This window comes from Daucus carota, chromosome 7 (genome assembly GCF_001625215.2).
Source record: "Daucus carota subsp. sativus chromosome 7, DH1 v3.0, whole genome shotgun sequence".
NCBI classification, from domain to species: Eukaryota; Viridiplantae; Streptophyta; class Magnoliopsida; order Apiales; family Apiaceae; genus Daucus; species Daucus carota.
In genome coordinates, this window is record NC_030387.2 from 38,005,535 (window position 1) to 38,020,256 (window position 14,722).

At 34.3% G+C, this 14,722-nt stretch overlaps 2 protein-coding genes across 6 annotated transcripts; both read left to right on the forward strand.

Annotated features, from left to right (window-relative positions):
* The first annotated feature begins 677 nt into the window (after positions 1 to 677).
* On the forward strand, positions 678 to 4,878 carry LOC108196645 (calcium-dependent protein kinase 18). The gene is made up of 12 exons (XM_017364029.2): positions 678 to 1,306; positions 1,731 to 1,861; positions 2,134 to 2,175; positions 2,296 to 2,407; positions 2,500 to 2,578; positions 2,828 to 2,997; positions 3,221 to 3,347; positions 3,477 to 3,592; positions 3,687 to 3,794; positions 3,900 to 3,962; positions 4,107 to 4,280; positions 4,423 to 4,878. The coding sequence occupies exons 1-12, from the start codon at positions 977 to 979 to the stop codon at positions 4,579 to 4,581; spliced, it is 1,611 nt and encodes a 536-aa protein (XP_017219518.1). The 5' UTR covers positions 678 to 976; the 3' UTR covers positions 4,582 to 4,878.
* Positions 4,879 to 7,194: 2,316 nt separating this feature from the next.
* LOC108196643 (DNA-(apurinic or apyrimidinic site) endonuclease 2) lies at positions 7,195 to 12,239 on the forward strand. Of its 5 annotated transcripts, none has more exons than XM_017364028.2 (10): positions 7,195 to 7,458; positions 7,667 to 7,766; positions 7,926 to 8,147; positions 8,420 to 8,505; positions 9,178 to 9,293; positions 9,423 to 9,503; positions 9,990 to 10,187; positions 10,292 to 10,443; positions 10,607 to 11,307; positions 11,617 to 12,239. In XM_017364028.2, the coding sequence occupies exons 1-10, from the start codon at positions 7,351 to 7,353 to the stop codon at positions 11,698 to 11,700; spliced, it is 1,848 nt and encodes a 615-aa protein (XP_017219517.1). In that variant the 5' UTR covers positions 7,195 to 7,350; the 3' UTR covers positions 11,701 to 12,239. The 5 variants fall into 5 exon arrangements, with proteins under 5 accessions (XP_017219517.1, XP_017219511.1, XP_017219512.1 ...); XM_017364022.2 differs by having other exon boundaries at positions 7,236 to 7,458; positions 10,289 to 10,443; positions 11,594 to 12,239; XM_017364023.2 differs by having other exon boundaries at positions 7,236 to 7,458; positions 11,594 to 12,239.
* Positions 12,240 to 14,722: the final 2,483 nt, after the last annotated feature.

Consider the following 14,722-nt stretch of genomic DNA (forward strand, 5'->3'; position numbering starts at 1 on the left):
CTAGTATTTTTTTCACTAAACATGTCAAATCCTCATTTCAGTTGTCTAGTTAAAAACGTCATCAAATAAATAATTAATTATTTTAATCATTAGGAAAAAGAATACTGACGATGACAAAGATTTGTTATCCCACAAGTCGGATGAACCCATCCAGCATACTCATGCCGGGACCAGGAATCCAATATCATTAACGTATAGCCACTTTCTACCGAGTCATGTTAACTTGCATTATCAATGTTCTTCGGGAAGAATTTAACCAATATGACACGTTTTCAACATACTGATAAAAAAACATAAATCACGCTTTAAAAAAGAAACATAAATCACAAAAGGAATGACTCATGACGTGTAAGGAAGTGAGAGTTCAGAATTTAGTTCTTTACCAAGTCAAGATATGGACTTGTTCAAAGTAAACGTAACCAGGTCTCTTTTGGTCTTTCATCTCAGCATCTGAGTTGTTAAAAACTTCTAGAATTTCCACAGATTCTAAAAACAAGACAAAGATTATTATAACGCATGGATTATAATCTAACAAATATGTCCGAAATGGGCAAATATTGAGTCAGTTTAAGATGTAATAAATCAGAAGCCGATTTATCATATTTGTAAAAATGTTCAACATCCATTCGTCAAATACAAACCAAATTATAGGCAAATCCGAATATAAAACCTAAAACAAAAAATTCCATGCAACCCAATTTTCTGAATCAGAAACAGGAGGGAGGTCTTGTTGGAGGGGCTTTCCCTCCTTTGTATCTTCTTCTTGCCCTGTTATTCTTTTTTCTCATTCACATTCACAAATCTTATTTCAATTTTGTCATATTTAAAAAAAACAAAACATATTCCAAATCTCCCACCTTTCTTCCCTCCTTCCTCATAAATTTTGTGCACCATTATTTATTCAAACTTGCTGATCATTCTTGCATGATCATTTGAAATTTCTCAACATCTTTAAGGCAAAAAAAAGAAGAAGAAGATGGGTGTGTGTCTTTCAAAGACGGGGAATTGCAATGCAGCAGGTGTGATCCCAGTGGCCGCGGTGAAAAAGAATAATGGCAATGCAAAAACACCTGTTGAAAATAATGATCAGCAGAAAAAGAAGCAGCAGGAGGTAAAGAGGAAAAGAAAGTTGTCAGGGAAGACGGTGCCTATTGGGAAGAGAACGAATTTCGGGTACAATAGGAATTTTGAGAAGAGATACACGATTGGAAAATTGTTGGGGCATGGCCAGTTTGGGTACACATATTGTGCTACTGATATTAGTACTGGAGATCGTGTTGCTGTTAAAAGAATTGACAAGAATAAGGTAATTTTTCGGTGTAAATTTGTTTATGGAGCTGCATGCACAAATGAAAAACTTTTCTTTTAATGCAACGCTTATTATGTTTCAGTATAATCATTCTAATTTCAACTCCAATTTGAAGTTGTAGCTATTGTTTGTTGATGTATTTCCAGTTCAGAATAATTAGTCTTATTGGTTATGCAATTCAATTCAAAGTTGAACTATATTTTACCTTTGCAGTGTGTATCCGTCTTTTTTTTTTTTGTGGTGATTTTCCTTGATCCTTCAAATGCTTCTAATAAATTCTGTATCGGAGTCTATCCTTTAGGTCTGAAATATTTTTTCTATCTTAGTGGAATGGATTTGGCCTTTTTCTGCACAAAAACAACTTCGTCTTGCATACCATCCATACCATCACATATAAAAATGATCTTTCATTCTATGGCAGATGGTCCAACCTATTGCTGTTGAGGATGTTAAGCGAGAAGTTAAGATTCTGCAGGCTTTAAGTGGCCATGAGAATGTGGTTCAGTTCTATAGTGCATTTGAAGATGATTCTTATGTCTATATAGCCATGGAGTAAGAAATTGCTACTATATCCCCCCCCCCCCCCAAACACATCTTCATTTAGTATTCATTTACTGTTTTGCACAATACACTTGTTAATAATAGTATGCATTGCAGAGAAAAGTTGATGAAAAAGGTTTTTTTTTTTTTTTCCCTTTTGCATGTTATGGATTCTATTTGGTAGCTGTTTCCCTTCTGAAGTTTTTGATTCATGTCAGCCATATGGGTTCTGCATAATTTGACTATAATTTGCTTCTTTTTTCTTTTCTTTTTTTGCTTCTTAGGTTGTGTGAAGGTGGAGAGTTGCTGGATAGGATATTGTCGAAGTGAGTAATATATCTTCTCGGTATAAATGTAGAATTCAGCAGTTTGCACTTTGTTCATCATGCCTTTCTATATGAAAAGATATATCGTTAAGGAACTTACCACTATATTCCTCTGAGCAGAAAAGACAGCCGTTATTCCGAGAAAGATGCTGCCCAAGTAGTGCGGCAAATGCTAAAAGTTGCAGCTGAGTGTCATCTAAATGGAATGGTGCACCGTGACCTGAAACCAGAAGTACGCACAATTTAAGTAAATTCAATATTTGCAGTGCAATTTGTGTTGCTTCCCTTATTTACTCGTAACTATCTCTCTTAAATTTCTTGCAGAATTTTCTTTTTAAATCATCAAAAGAGGACTCACCCTTGAAGGCTACAGATTTTGGTTTGTCTGATTTTATAAAACCAGGTATGTGGTAATTTACTGTTTTACAAGTGAAGGAAGACCTTTATCACTTAAATATATAATATGTATATAATTTAGTTGTTTTCTCTGCCTTGGCAGAAATAGATGTTATTGTACTCTGTAAAATTCCTGCTTCATCAATTGTCACCCTTCTCAGAGTTTTTAGCTATGCACTCTCTTATTGAACTATATTATGGCGATTGTTAAACCTACTATACTTACTTGTGGGTAATTTGCTGCTATCCTGTGCAGGAAAGAAATTTAAAGACATCGTCGGTAGTGCCTATTATGTTGCTCCGGAAGTGTTAAAACGAAAATCAGGCCCTGAATCAGATGTATGGAGTATTGGTGTCATTACCTACATTTTACTATGTGGGCGACGTCCTTTCTGGGATAAAACTGAGGAGGGAATATTCAAAGAGGTAAGTCGCATTCCATTTGCTGTCAGAGTGTTAATATTTTTTTTTCTTTGTTCATTTATTTGTTCGCCATGGACCAATCCATTTGTAAGTTCTGGCAGCCTAGTGTTTTCAATTTCTCTCCTTTTTTTGGCTTTAACTCTTTTATCTTCTTTGGGCAGCCTCTTAGGAGTCTGGTGCTTTGCATAACAGTAATTTATTTGCCTAATTTAATTTTGTAATATAGGTTTTACGAAACAAGCCTGATTTCAACCGCAAACCATGGCCCTCAATAAGCAATAGTGCTAAAGATTTTGTAAAGAAGCTGCTAGTGAAGGATCCTCGCGCACGACTTACAGCTGCTCAGGCTCTGTGTATGTCTCTACTTGAATTCTTTTGCTTCAGTGAACTCTATATAAAGATACAAGTCAGGAATGATGGAATGTTCTGCAGTTTCCTTCTCTATCTAGGACAGCGTCTTAAAAATCTTATGTTTTTGCCAGCACATCCATGGGTTCGAGAAGGTGGTGATGCCTCAGAGATTCCTCTGGACATATCTGTTTTACACAATATGCGACAATTTGTAACATACAGTCGGATGAAGCAATTTGCCTTGCGGGTAAAATCTTTTTCCTCTTTTGAAACTTGTATGATAGATGTTCAAATAGTATATGTTCGAAAATTTATTAAAAGGTGATGTTATAATGCCCCAGGCGTTGGCTAGTACTCTTGACGAAAAGGAGCTAGCTAACCTCAGGGATCAATTCCAGGCAATGGATGTGGATAAGAATGGTACTATTAGCCTTGAAGAAATGAGACAGGTGTGTTCTAATTTGTGTTAAAATTTGTAGAAACTCCAATATTTGCAGACTTCGATGTCTGGCTTTTAGGTGTGTTCTAATTTGGATGTTATGTTTGTATTGTAGGCTCTTGCTCAAGATCGTCCTTGGAAGGTAAAAGACGCATGTGCTTCAGAGATTCTAAAAGCGGTGAGTCTACAATTTAAAAGAAAAAACTAAGTTCTGTTGATTTACTTAATTACTTTTTAAAATCTGAATAAGTGTCCTTGAAGTTCTGCTTGTGGTCAAGAACTGCACTACATCTTTCTGATGATTATTTGGTGCTCTTGGCAGATGGATGGTAACACCGATGGACTTATTGATTTTCCCGAGTTTGTGGCAGCCACTCTCCATGTCCGTCAGTTGGAGGAACACGACTCCAAAAAGTGGCAACAATTATCACAGGCTGCTTTTGAAAAATTTGATGTTGATAAAGACGGATATATAACAACTGAAGAACTTAAGATGGTGAGGTTTTTATGAATGAAAGATTCTCTTGTTTGAATCTGCAATCTCACTTGAGTTGCAATTTTAACTAATACAATAACTATGATATGAATTTTAACAAAATGATTTATAACGAATAACCACAATGAGAATTGATCTGCAGCATGCGGGTTTAAAAGGATCAATACAGCCAATTCTTAGAGAAGCTGACATCGACAGAGATGGGAGAATAAGCTTGCATGAGTTCCGGAGGCTTTTAAGAACTGCAAGCTCCAGATCAACAGATAGAAGCAATCCATGTTCTTGTGAAGCAGAAGAATAATTCATGCATTTGCCTCAGAAGGCATTCGAAAGTCGGACACAACCAGGTCCAGTACAGATAGTGGTGTTCTTTTTGAGAGAAAATTTAGCAAGAGACTCTTAATCTTCTGGGGTTTTGCCTCCATTCTGTACTCAGACATGGTTTGTAGATAGGCCACTGAGAAGAAAGGGAAAACATGGAAAGTACATTCTTTTGATGTAGTTTCTTGGACAGTAACATGTGATTACCATCTTTGCAGAAACCACTTTACTTGAATGAACAATTTTTGAAACACTTGGCCTCACAAAGGTTAATTTCAAATGTGGTTGATTTTTTATGGACGATTCACTCTAAAATAATCGTATCGAAATGAGATGAAATTTATCGGAACATGGTCAATATAACGAGATGATACCGAATATGTTTGGCTTACAATACTTTCAGACGTTTAATCTTTAATTATTTAAGAAATAAAATAAACCTGATCAATTATTTAATATGTATAAAATTCATGATTACACAAATTGAGAATCGAAATTAATTGATTAACTTATTGATTCAAGATATATTGGTGTATATTAGATAACTAGTTGAGAAGCCGCGCGTTGCGGCGGTCTATAAAAATTATATTAATGATGCAATATTAATATTTGTAGAATAAAATAATTTTGTGGTTGTCTATAAAATGTATATTAATGTTTACAAGTTAATATTTGTAGGATAAAATAAATTTCATATTATAAAAATCTTGATGTAATGCCAATACTAATATATAAAATTACAAAATTGGAATATAATTCATGGTGAACAAAATGAAAATAAATTTATACACGTATTAACAATTTAATGAACGACGGATCTTAATTTTATTTGTGTTATTTATTAAAAAATAATCATGTTCTTACATCGTCCCCTTCCTCCAATTTTTTTGGATTGATTGTGCAGAAAAACATTTAACCTAAATCCGTGGGATATCGGTCTATAACTACCGTTGCTTGTAATAATCTTTATTTTTTAATATTGTATAAACAACTTCACTTAAAAGTTGCTTGAACGGAGCAAACAGATTATGCATGAATAATTTTTTCCTGTATACAAAGTAAATTATATAAAAATTAAAAACAACAAACATGTCCGATGAACAAAACAAATATAATAAAAGAATAACCAACAAACATAAATCACTAATAGTTAATTTATTGATATCATTCATCAATATCATTCAAGACTATATTCTTTTCCCGGTGTTTGGATTTGTCAACTCTCACGTAGCGGTCTATAACTACCTTTGCTTGCAACAACTTTTAATTTCTATTGTTGCAAAAGAACGGCACCACCGAGTTCAAATCGAGCAAGAGAACTATCACCATAAAGAGGTAGAGTTGTAGTATTGAAAGAGAGGAGGTTGTGTTTAGATGATCCAAAATCCTACAATCTATGGGGATATTTAATTTATAGTTGCCAGAATGACTCGTGTGCTACTCTTTCCCATAATTAAATAATTTGAAACAACATCAGATTGAAATTGAAATAGAGGAGGTTGTGTTTAGATGATACAAAACCCTACAATCTACGGGGGTATTTATAGTTGCAGAGAGACTTGTGTGCTACTCTTTCCTATAATTAAATAATCTGAAACAAAATCAAATGAAAACTTTCAAGATACTATATTCCATAAATAATCTGAAACAAGATCATATTCTGAAACTTACTTCTAATATACCTGAAACTAAAAAAGGGATTTCTATTTTGATATTTTTCATCCAAAAATTTCAGAATATTAGAAAAATAGAACGGAGCAATGTGAGCAGAGAGACTTGTGTGCTACTCTTTTCTATAATTAAATAATCTGAAACAAAATCATATTAAAACTTTCAAGCTACTATATTCCATAAATAATCTGAAACAAAATCAGATTCTGAAACTTACTTCTAATATACCCGAAACCAAAAAGGGTAGTTCTAGTTTTTGATATTTTTCATCCAAAAATTCCAGAAAATTAGAAAAATATAATGGAGCGATGTGAGTAGCTTGCAAGTTTTTTAATCTGAATCTGTTTCAGATTATTTAATTATGGAAAAAAGTAGCACACAAGTCTCTCTGCACTTATAAATATCCCTATAGGTTTTAGGGTTTTGAATCATCTAAATACAACCTACACTCTCTCTTTGCTTGCAACAACCTTTAATTTCTATTGTTGCAAAAGAACAGCACCACCGAGTTCAAATCGAGCAAGAGAACTATCACAATAAAGAGGTAGGGTTGTAGTATTGAAAGAGAGGAGGTTGTGTTTAGATGATCATTGATCCAAAACCCTAAAGCCAAAAATTATTAGGATCCAAAAATTTCAGAAAATTAGAAAAATAGAACGGAGCGATCTGAGAGGCGCCACGTACACGCCCCTCGTTTCTCCTTTATATAAGTATATTGATGATTTGAAATTTAATTAAATAAATATTTTAGAAAGTTTTTTTTTTTTGAAGGTAATATTTTAGAAAGTTAATCAAAAAATTTTAAACATCTTTAAAACACTGAATCAAAATTTTCAATATATCAAATAAAATTATCATCACTATTCTAAACAAAAAATCATCATCATCATCAAATTTTTGACCCGCATGACCAAATTACCCGACCCGTATTACAATTTGGGAAAGCAAACATGAAAACCAACAGCCAGTTGAACAAAATGTGTCCGAATCTATTGAATCAATGAATCCGCAGGTTTAAACGAACACAGCAGAACACTCAACAGTTAAGAGCATGTATGCAATAGTATAAGTGACAGAGATGAAGATAGTAACTTACAACGTTAATGGGTTGAGACCTCGTATTCAACAGTTCGGTTCTCTTCTCAAATTGCTCACTTCTCTTGATGCTGATATCATCTGCCTTCAGGTCCCACCAATCTTTCTTGATATTTTTTCCAAGATTTTTATTCATTTATCGAGATTATTTATTTGTCGAGATGATTTTTTGGTGTAAATATAATATGATATTTATTGATATTGTTTATATTAATTTAATTTTCTTGAATTAGCAAAAAAAGGTTGAATGTTTTTGTGTTGGTTAAGAAAAGGTGAGATTTTGAGTGGAATTTATGCAGGAGACAAAACTAGCAAAACATGACTTGAGAGCAGATATGGTGTGGGCAGATGGATATGAGTCTTTCTTTTCTTGCACCAGAGCCCGTATCGGTTATTCTGGTAATTCACTTTTGTTTTTGTGTTTGATACTTATTTGTGAATTGCGTTAAATAATGGTACTATTTGATGCATTTTGTTTTGACTGTAAAATAATTAAGAATGAGAGGTAAAAATAGGAAAATGGTGGCTTTCTTATTTGGTTTGGTCTGATTTTGACAGGTGTTGCGACATTTTGCCGAGTAAAATGTGCTTTTTCAAGCTGTGAAGTAGCTTTGCCGGTTGATGCAGAGGAAGGATTTACGGGTCTGCTTGAGAATTCTCGAGGGTTTGGAGATGGGAAAGATGAGCGTGTTGTTGAAGGGCTAGAAGAGTTTTCTAAAGATGAACTTCTTAAAGTTGATAGTGAAGGTCGCTGCATTATCACTGATCATGGACATTTTGGTAAGTTTAATCAATGGTGGCTAGAACATTATAAGCGTTCGCCTATGATATTTGTATAGAATGAACATACCAAGATATATTTGCAACATAAAGAAGTCATGCTACTCTATGAAAATTTGCAATATCTAGCTAACTGTTACTCCGCACTATTTATATGATATTATTTATTTGCATTGATCTTAATAGTATCTACTTGCTGGATTCAGGCACATATTTTGTGATTGTATGGTTTATGGATTATATTCTAATACATTTTTTTTTTAACTTTGCAGTTTTATTCAACATATATGGGCCTCGGGCTGATCCTGACGATGCTGAAAGAATCCAATTTAAGCATAATTTTTTCAAGATCTTGCAGGTACTTTCAGTATTGCAAACAATTTTAAGAAGTACTTGTTGGTACGCTCATAGGAATCTGCTAAATTGTTTCTTTTTGAAAAAATATATATTAATTAGTATGATGCATAAAACATATCTTTTTTTCCATAGCTGTAGTCTTAAACATGGTGTACTGGCCAAAAGTTGGAAAAAGGTTATCACTTGTTAGTTGTCACATAGCTAATGACCCTATATCTTAATTTAACCTACATATGGGCTTACTTTCAGCTTCTCTCTTTAAGGTCTCTCGTATTTAATAGTAGGTAGGCACTTGTAGTTCCATAGTATAAGGTTGTAGCTCATTCATTTAGAAGTTTCAGTTTCGGTTATTGGGGAAGACGGAATAGTCATGCTAGTGTTGTTAAATATATGATGGACATTTGCAACTGGTAGCTGATTAGCATATACATGCTGTATTGACTGAATGCAGTCTAGATGGCTAATTTGGTAGTAGTACTGGCAATATGAAAAGGATGGATAGGTGTGTGTTTTGTACAAACATGAGCAATTTACTATCTTTTCTTTTAAATCATCTCTATTCATTTATAATTGTCAGAGCTTTGTTTGTGGAAGACAAGAGAGTGACGAATGTAGTATTTTTCCCTGAGGGAGGTTATATAGATTTTATTAATATTATTTACTGTTGATGTAGAAAAGATGGGATGCAATCCTCCGCCAAGGAAGAAGGCTGATTGTCGTTGGTGATATCAACATTGCTCCTGCTGCTATAGATCGTTGTGATGCGAAACCAGATTTTGAGAAAAATGAGTAAGCAGCTAGCTCAGCATGTGCTTTGACAACACGTGATAAACATGGATTCTTGTATCTCCATAAATTATCTCCAGTGTCTACTTAACTTGCTATATGATTTTTATACAATGCTACATTATTGTGTAGGTTTAGAGAATGGTTTAGATCTTTGCTTGTAGAAAATGGAGGCCCATTTGCTGATGTATTTCGAGCAAAACATCCCGAAAGGTTTGGTATCTACTTACTAATATTCACACACACACAACACACACAGACATAATAGATGAAGAGATCGACAACTATCTCCTCGTGGTCAAAGTCTTGTGTTATGTGTGATTCTCTTTTAGGGGTCGTTTGGTTCGTGCTTTTCTGGTTCTATGGGTTTCGTTTATTACAAACCCATTCATACCTTAAACCCAGAAGATATGAGATTTTCATACCCAAGGGGGAGGCCGGTATGAAACATGGGTTTGAGTAATCAATTTTTTTAAATTAATTATAATTAATCACTCAAAAGCATTTTAAATCAGCCATATTCACTCAACCACTTAACCAAACATATGATATCAGAAATGATACCTCAACACCATACCGCCTTAACCTGATTCCTGATTCCAACCCCATATCCCCTCTTGAACCAGACGACCTCTTAATGTAAATCTATAGACCATTGTTTACACTTAACAGTTTTTCTGACCTTGAGTTTGTCTGTAGGAAAGAAGCATATACTTGCTGGTCGACAAGTTCAGGTGCTGAGATTTTTAATTTTGGATCAAGAATTGACCATATTCTCAGTGCTGGGAAATGTCTACATGAGCACAGTACAGATGGTCATGACTTTTTAACTTGCCATGTCAGGGAGTGTGAGATATTGACACAGTTTAAACGGTGGCAATCTGGAAATACAACAGGGTAAGTCTGTAATAATTGTATTTTCTATTGCTTCAAATATAAAAATAGACATCATTAGACAAAGTTCATTTGGATCCTTCGTTTTGCTGCAAGGATTACAGCAGGTGGAAAGGAGGGGCAGGTATAAAATTGAAGGGGTCTGACCATGCTCCTGTCTGTATGAGCCTCGATGAGATCCCAATTATATCACAACACAATACCCCCTTGTTATCTACAAGATATTGTCCTCAGGTTGAAGGGTGTCAACAAACTCTTGGTGCGATCATTTTTCTTGTTGTTTGTTTGTAGTGATTATCTGGTTATTCTGGTGTTGCGGTGCATTTGTGTTTATATTATAATCAGTTCTCCATTTTCAATGCCTCCTCGATGGTTGAGTGCTTAATGCTCACCAAGCACGTTTTTGGTGCATCATTTTGCAGTATCAATGCTAGCAAGAAGACAAACAGCTGAGCATTTGAAAAGCAATGGACAGTCCAATTCCTCCCTGGTCACAGATACTAAAGTGAGCATGAAAAGATCATCTGATAATGCTGCTGCACCAGACTTGTCTCTTGACGGATTGGTCGATTCTTCACATATGAAACAAAGAGATAATGCTTTAGAATCAGTTGAGTGCTCCCAAAGTTCTCCTAATGAAGCTTCTTGGAGCAAGATGCTTTGTTTAAGCAGCAGTCCTGATAAACCAATTTCTCGTGTACAAAGCAAAAAGAAACCAAAACAAAGTCAGGGGTCCCAGCTCTCACTTCGATCGTTTTTTCAGAAGAGTTCAGTTCCTATTGATGGCATAAACAGCAGTGGTACATCTGATAAAACAGGAGATGCTCCAGCTTCTGACCAATTCTCTAAAGGAGATTCCATGAGGTATGATGAAATGAACACAAAAACAGACTCGGTTTCAAAGATAAATATGTCTCTTCAAGATCATGCTCCGGCAGATTCATTATGTTCTACAGTAGAGGAAAAGAGAAATGTTGCTGTAGCTGAATGGCAAAGGATTCAAGAAGTCATGCAGAGCAGCATACCTCTGTGTAAAGGCCACAGTGAACCTTGTGTCTCTCGAATTGTCAGAAAATCTGGTCCTAATCTGGGTCGTAAATTCTTCGTCTGTGCTCGTGCTGAGGTATGCTATAAGATACATCATTAATCATGCTTTTTGTTGACTTTCCTCGTGCATTTAAGTTCTTATGGCTATTAAGGTTCTAAAATATCACTGTGTTTTCTGGTGTTTATTCTTTTAGAGAACCAGATAGTCATGCTAATGTTAGTAAACCCACTTTATTAGCTACGAAGGAATGAAGAAGTGGTCATCTGTTTAATTTATAAAGTTCGAGGCACTATTTCATAGATGTTCTCATTTACAACTTAAGTAAGCATTCAATTTCTTAATTTTTTTTCTTGATGCTCAGGAATTGAATTTTGGTTCATGCAGGGGCCTGCATCGAATCCTGAAGCAAATTGTAATTACTTCAAATGGGCGGCTTCAAAATCTAATCACAAAGCAAGAGGACAATGATTGGCAGTACAATGTTTTTTACTTATGGGGTTCTACCAAGTCACGTAATAACTCTACTGCTGACCATTTGATAAGATCTTTGCTGAAATTTCCTTCCCTCTTGATAAGTAGTTTGACCGACCTCTTTCCGATCTCTGTCTGTTCTACACTTTTTTGTAGGATGCAAGAACTAGATTTTCCTCCGGGGCTCAGTTTCAAAACGGAAATGTGAACAAAAATCAGTATTTGTCAGCTTAAATTAAGAGATGTACTGAAGTTGTATATAATCGGAAATTATTTCATTTCAAAGAGTTGGTCTGATTAGTGTTGTCAATTTGTTACGAACACCAAAGCAATCAAGGGTATGTTAGGTATGAATTTTTAACAAGGTCGGATAATACAGAAGTATAGACAATAAGAGATGAGTTGTGCAAAAGATAAATATAAACGACAGGAGGACTATTTTTCTCTTTCAAATGAACATAGTAGATGTGTAGATAGTACTAATAACCTGTATTGAAATTGGAAATCTTTTACCCGGGGATAGTATCCACAAAATGCATCCAAACATAAAGAGATGAGAATGTAATAAAATTACTACATCATCTTTTATCCGAGAATGATAATATCTGCGAAAATAATTCAAATATAAAGAGACTAAAGTTTTCTCTACAAATGACGTGATAGTTTGACTAATTTTAATTTTAATAAGATGAGGGTAACCAATTATATATTATCAACTATATTTTGAGAAAAAAAATTAAAAGAAATTTTGTAATATCTACTCCCTCCGTCCCATTTTAATTGTCACATTTCTATTTTTGTTGGTAAAATTGACTAAATTTTGACCAAAGATTATGAATCACTATTTCATTATTTTAAAAAAACTGAAAGTTATATCTTAAAGTAGATTAAAAGTTATTTCTGATGATATATTTTTTTAATTTTATCAATTAATAAAATATTAATAAATTTCAGTTAAACTTTATTCAATTTGACCGGCACGACAACTAAAATGAGACGGAGGAAGTAGTATTTTTCCATAGATACGGACAGGGTTAACCAATATTAACTCCTACACGGGATATTAACTTGGACACATCACTTTTAGAACTTTTTTAGAAATTTTATAGAACATCGTTTTAGAAGCTGTAATATTTTTCTTTTATGTAATTTCTCTCTGATTTGGAAATCTTTCGATATCTTTTTGGACGCGGCATTTCTCTTTCGATATTCCTCACTTAAATTGCAAGCCTTCTTTAAATAGAGAACATTGTGCAAATACCATCACATAACCCCTGCTCTTGCATAATGGCGACACACATATCCACAATAATCACTTCACTTCTCAGGTGTTTCCGGCCATCTCCTCCTCCTCCACCAACAACCACCGTCAATATCTCGCAAACAGAACCCTGCAATCTCGATTCTCCGGTGATTATTTACGACTCGAAAAACTTCAAGTCAGAGAGCTGCTGCGCCATTTGTTTAGAACAACTAGCTCACGGAGACGAGGCACGAGTGTTAAAGAGGTGCATGCACGTGTTTCACAAGGACTGTATTGATGAATGGCTTCCGAATCGTTCACTCACGTGCCCAATTTGTCGAACCTGCGCGGTTGATCACGAGGTTCGAACAAACGAGTCAAGAAGAGCGAATTGCAGGAGATGGGAGGATGTTGATTTCCCTGCGAGTTTTCGTATTGCTCGTTATCTTTAATTGTCTATCAATCAAATTATCATTCATGTGACAGGAATTTTGATTATTGTTTCGGTGAGAAATAACAAAGGGTTGAGGTTTTCTTTGCGGCAATATGTTTTTCAGTTTTTGCATCAAATTTAAATCTTATATATTATCTGAACCCATCATATCTTTTTTTTTTTGTTGCTAATTAACCCATCATATGTTTGATGATACGTGTCATATAGATACACGTAAAATCTTTTTTTTTTTTACACCAAATGCAATTGACATCTCAGGGAGATCGACCGCAATTTACACTATTTTCTTAGGAATACCATGCTATTTTTAATCTTTTGAATGAGAATTTCTTGAATGAAGGCTGAAGCAATCAAATAGAAGCCAACTCTGGTGGAAAATCACTTTTATCACCAAAACAAGCTAGTGACGAAAGCCCGGCACAATTGCAAGAGCATCTCCGACCGAATTCTAGTTGGCTATTAAATAAAATATAAATTATTTGTTTTTTACAAAGTTAGTACACATGTAAGAGTGTTAATTCGAACCATGTTCTTATTTTATTATTTGTATTTTTCATAATCAAATTACTATAAAATATTAAACATTTCCCACTAAGTGTTAAATTAAATAATTATAAGAATGCTCCGTCAACACTCAACATATTAGCTAAGAAAATGGGCCCAAGAACACATAGCCGCATGAGAACGGGTACGTTGTTCAGTTAACCCATTTGTTAAAGACTGGGCTTCATCCAACCAACGTGAGAAAACACTTTCATTTCAGGTCGGCTGAAAAGCAGAGGCCTTTTAACCTTGACATCAAAACTCAGAAGATAGTTGTCGGCAAAACGTGATATTATAATTGCCGCCGACAGTTACTTTGTACGATATTTTCTTACGGTATTTAATCGCTGGAGAATATATCCGTTTAAGATGCGCAATTTAAAATTTTAGTGTTTTCACCGTATAAACGCGCGGATCTTGCTCTTTCTTTAGTGTTGTGCAGAGCGGATAAGGGATAATACAATTAGGATAAAATAACTAATTTATCGTGGTACTTACTGAACAATTGTAATTAGATCGTGTTGTTGCACACCATCAAGTAGTTAAAAAACTTTCAAAAGCATCGCTTTTAACTACTTAATGGAAAGTTCAAAAAAAATACAAAAAAAAAGCAAAAAATTTGAAAAAAAAACCTGAAAAAATGTCTTACAAATCTGAAAAATTCAACAAAAATTTAATATATTTTTAAAAAAAATCTAAATTAGGTCAGAAAAAATTCAAAAATAATCCGAGAAAATGGAAAACAATAAAATGACAAGCTTTTTTTTGTTGTTCTTATC

Bases quoted from the DNA above. Each gene is read 5' to 3' on its own strand.
- LOC108196643 (XM_017364022.2), top strand. From the start codon at position 7,351: ATGAAGATAGTAACTTACAACGTTAATGGGTTGAGACCTCGTATTCAA. The intron at 7,459-7,666 runs GTCCCACCAATC...GAATTTATGCAG, and splicing joins CTGATATCATCTGCCTTCAG to GAGACAAAACTAGCAAAACA. The intron at 11,308-11,593 runs GTATGCTATAAG...CTTGATGCTCAG, and splicing joins TCGTCTGTGCTCGTGCTGAG to GAATTGAATTTTGGTTCATG.
- LOC108196645 (XM_017364029.2), top strand. From the start codon at position 977: ATGGGTGTGTGTCTTTCAAAGACGGGGAATTGCAATGCAGCAGGTGTG. The intron at 2,408-2,499 runs GTACGCACAATT...AATTTCTTGCAG, and splicing joins ACCGTGACCTGAAACCAGAA to AATTTTCTTTTTAAATCATC. The intron at 4,281-4,422 runs GTGAGGTTTTTA...ATTGATCTGCAG, and splicing joins CAACTGAAGAACTTAAGATG to CATGCGGGTTTAAAAGGATC.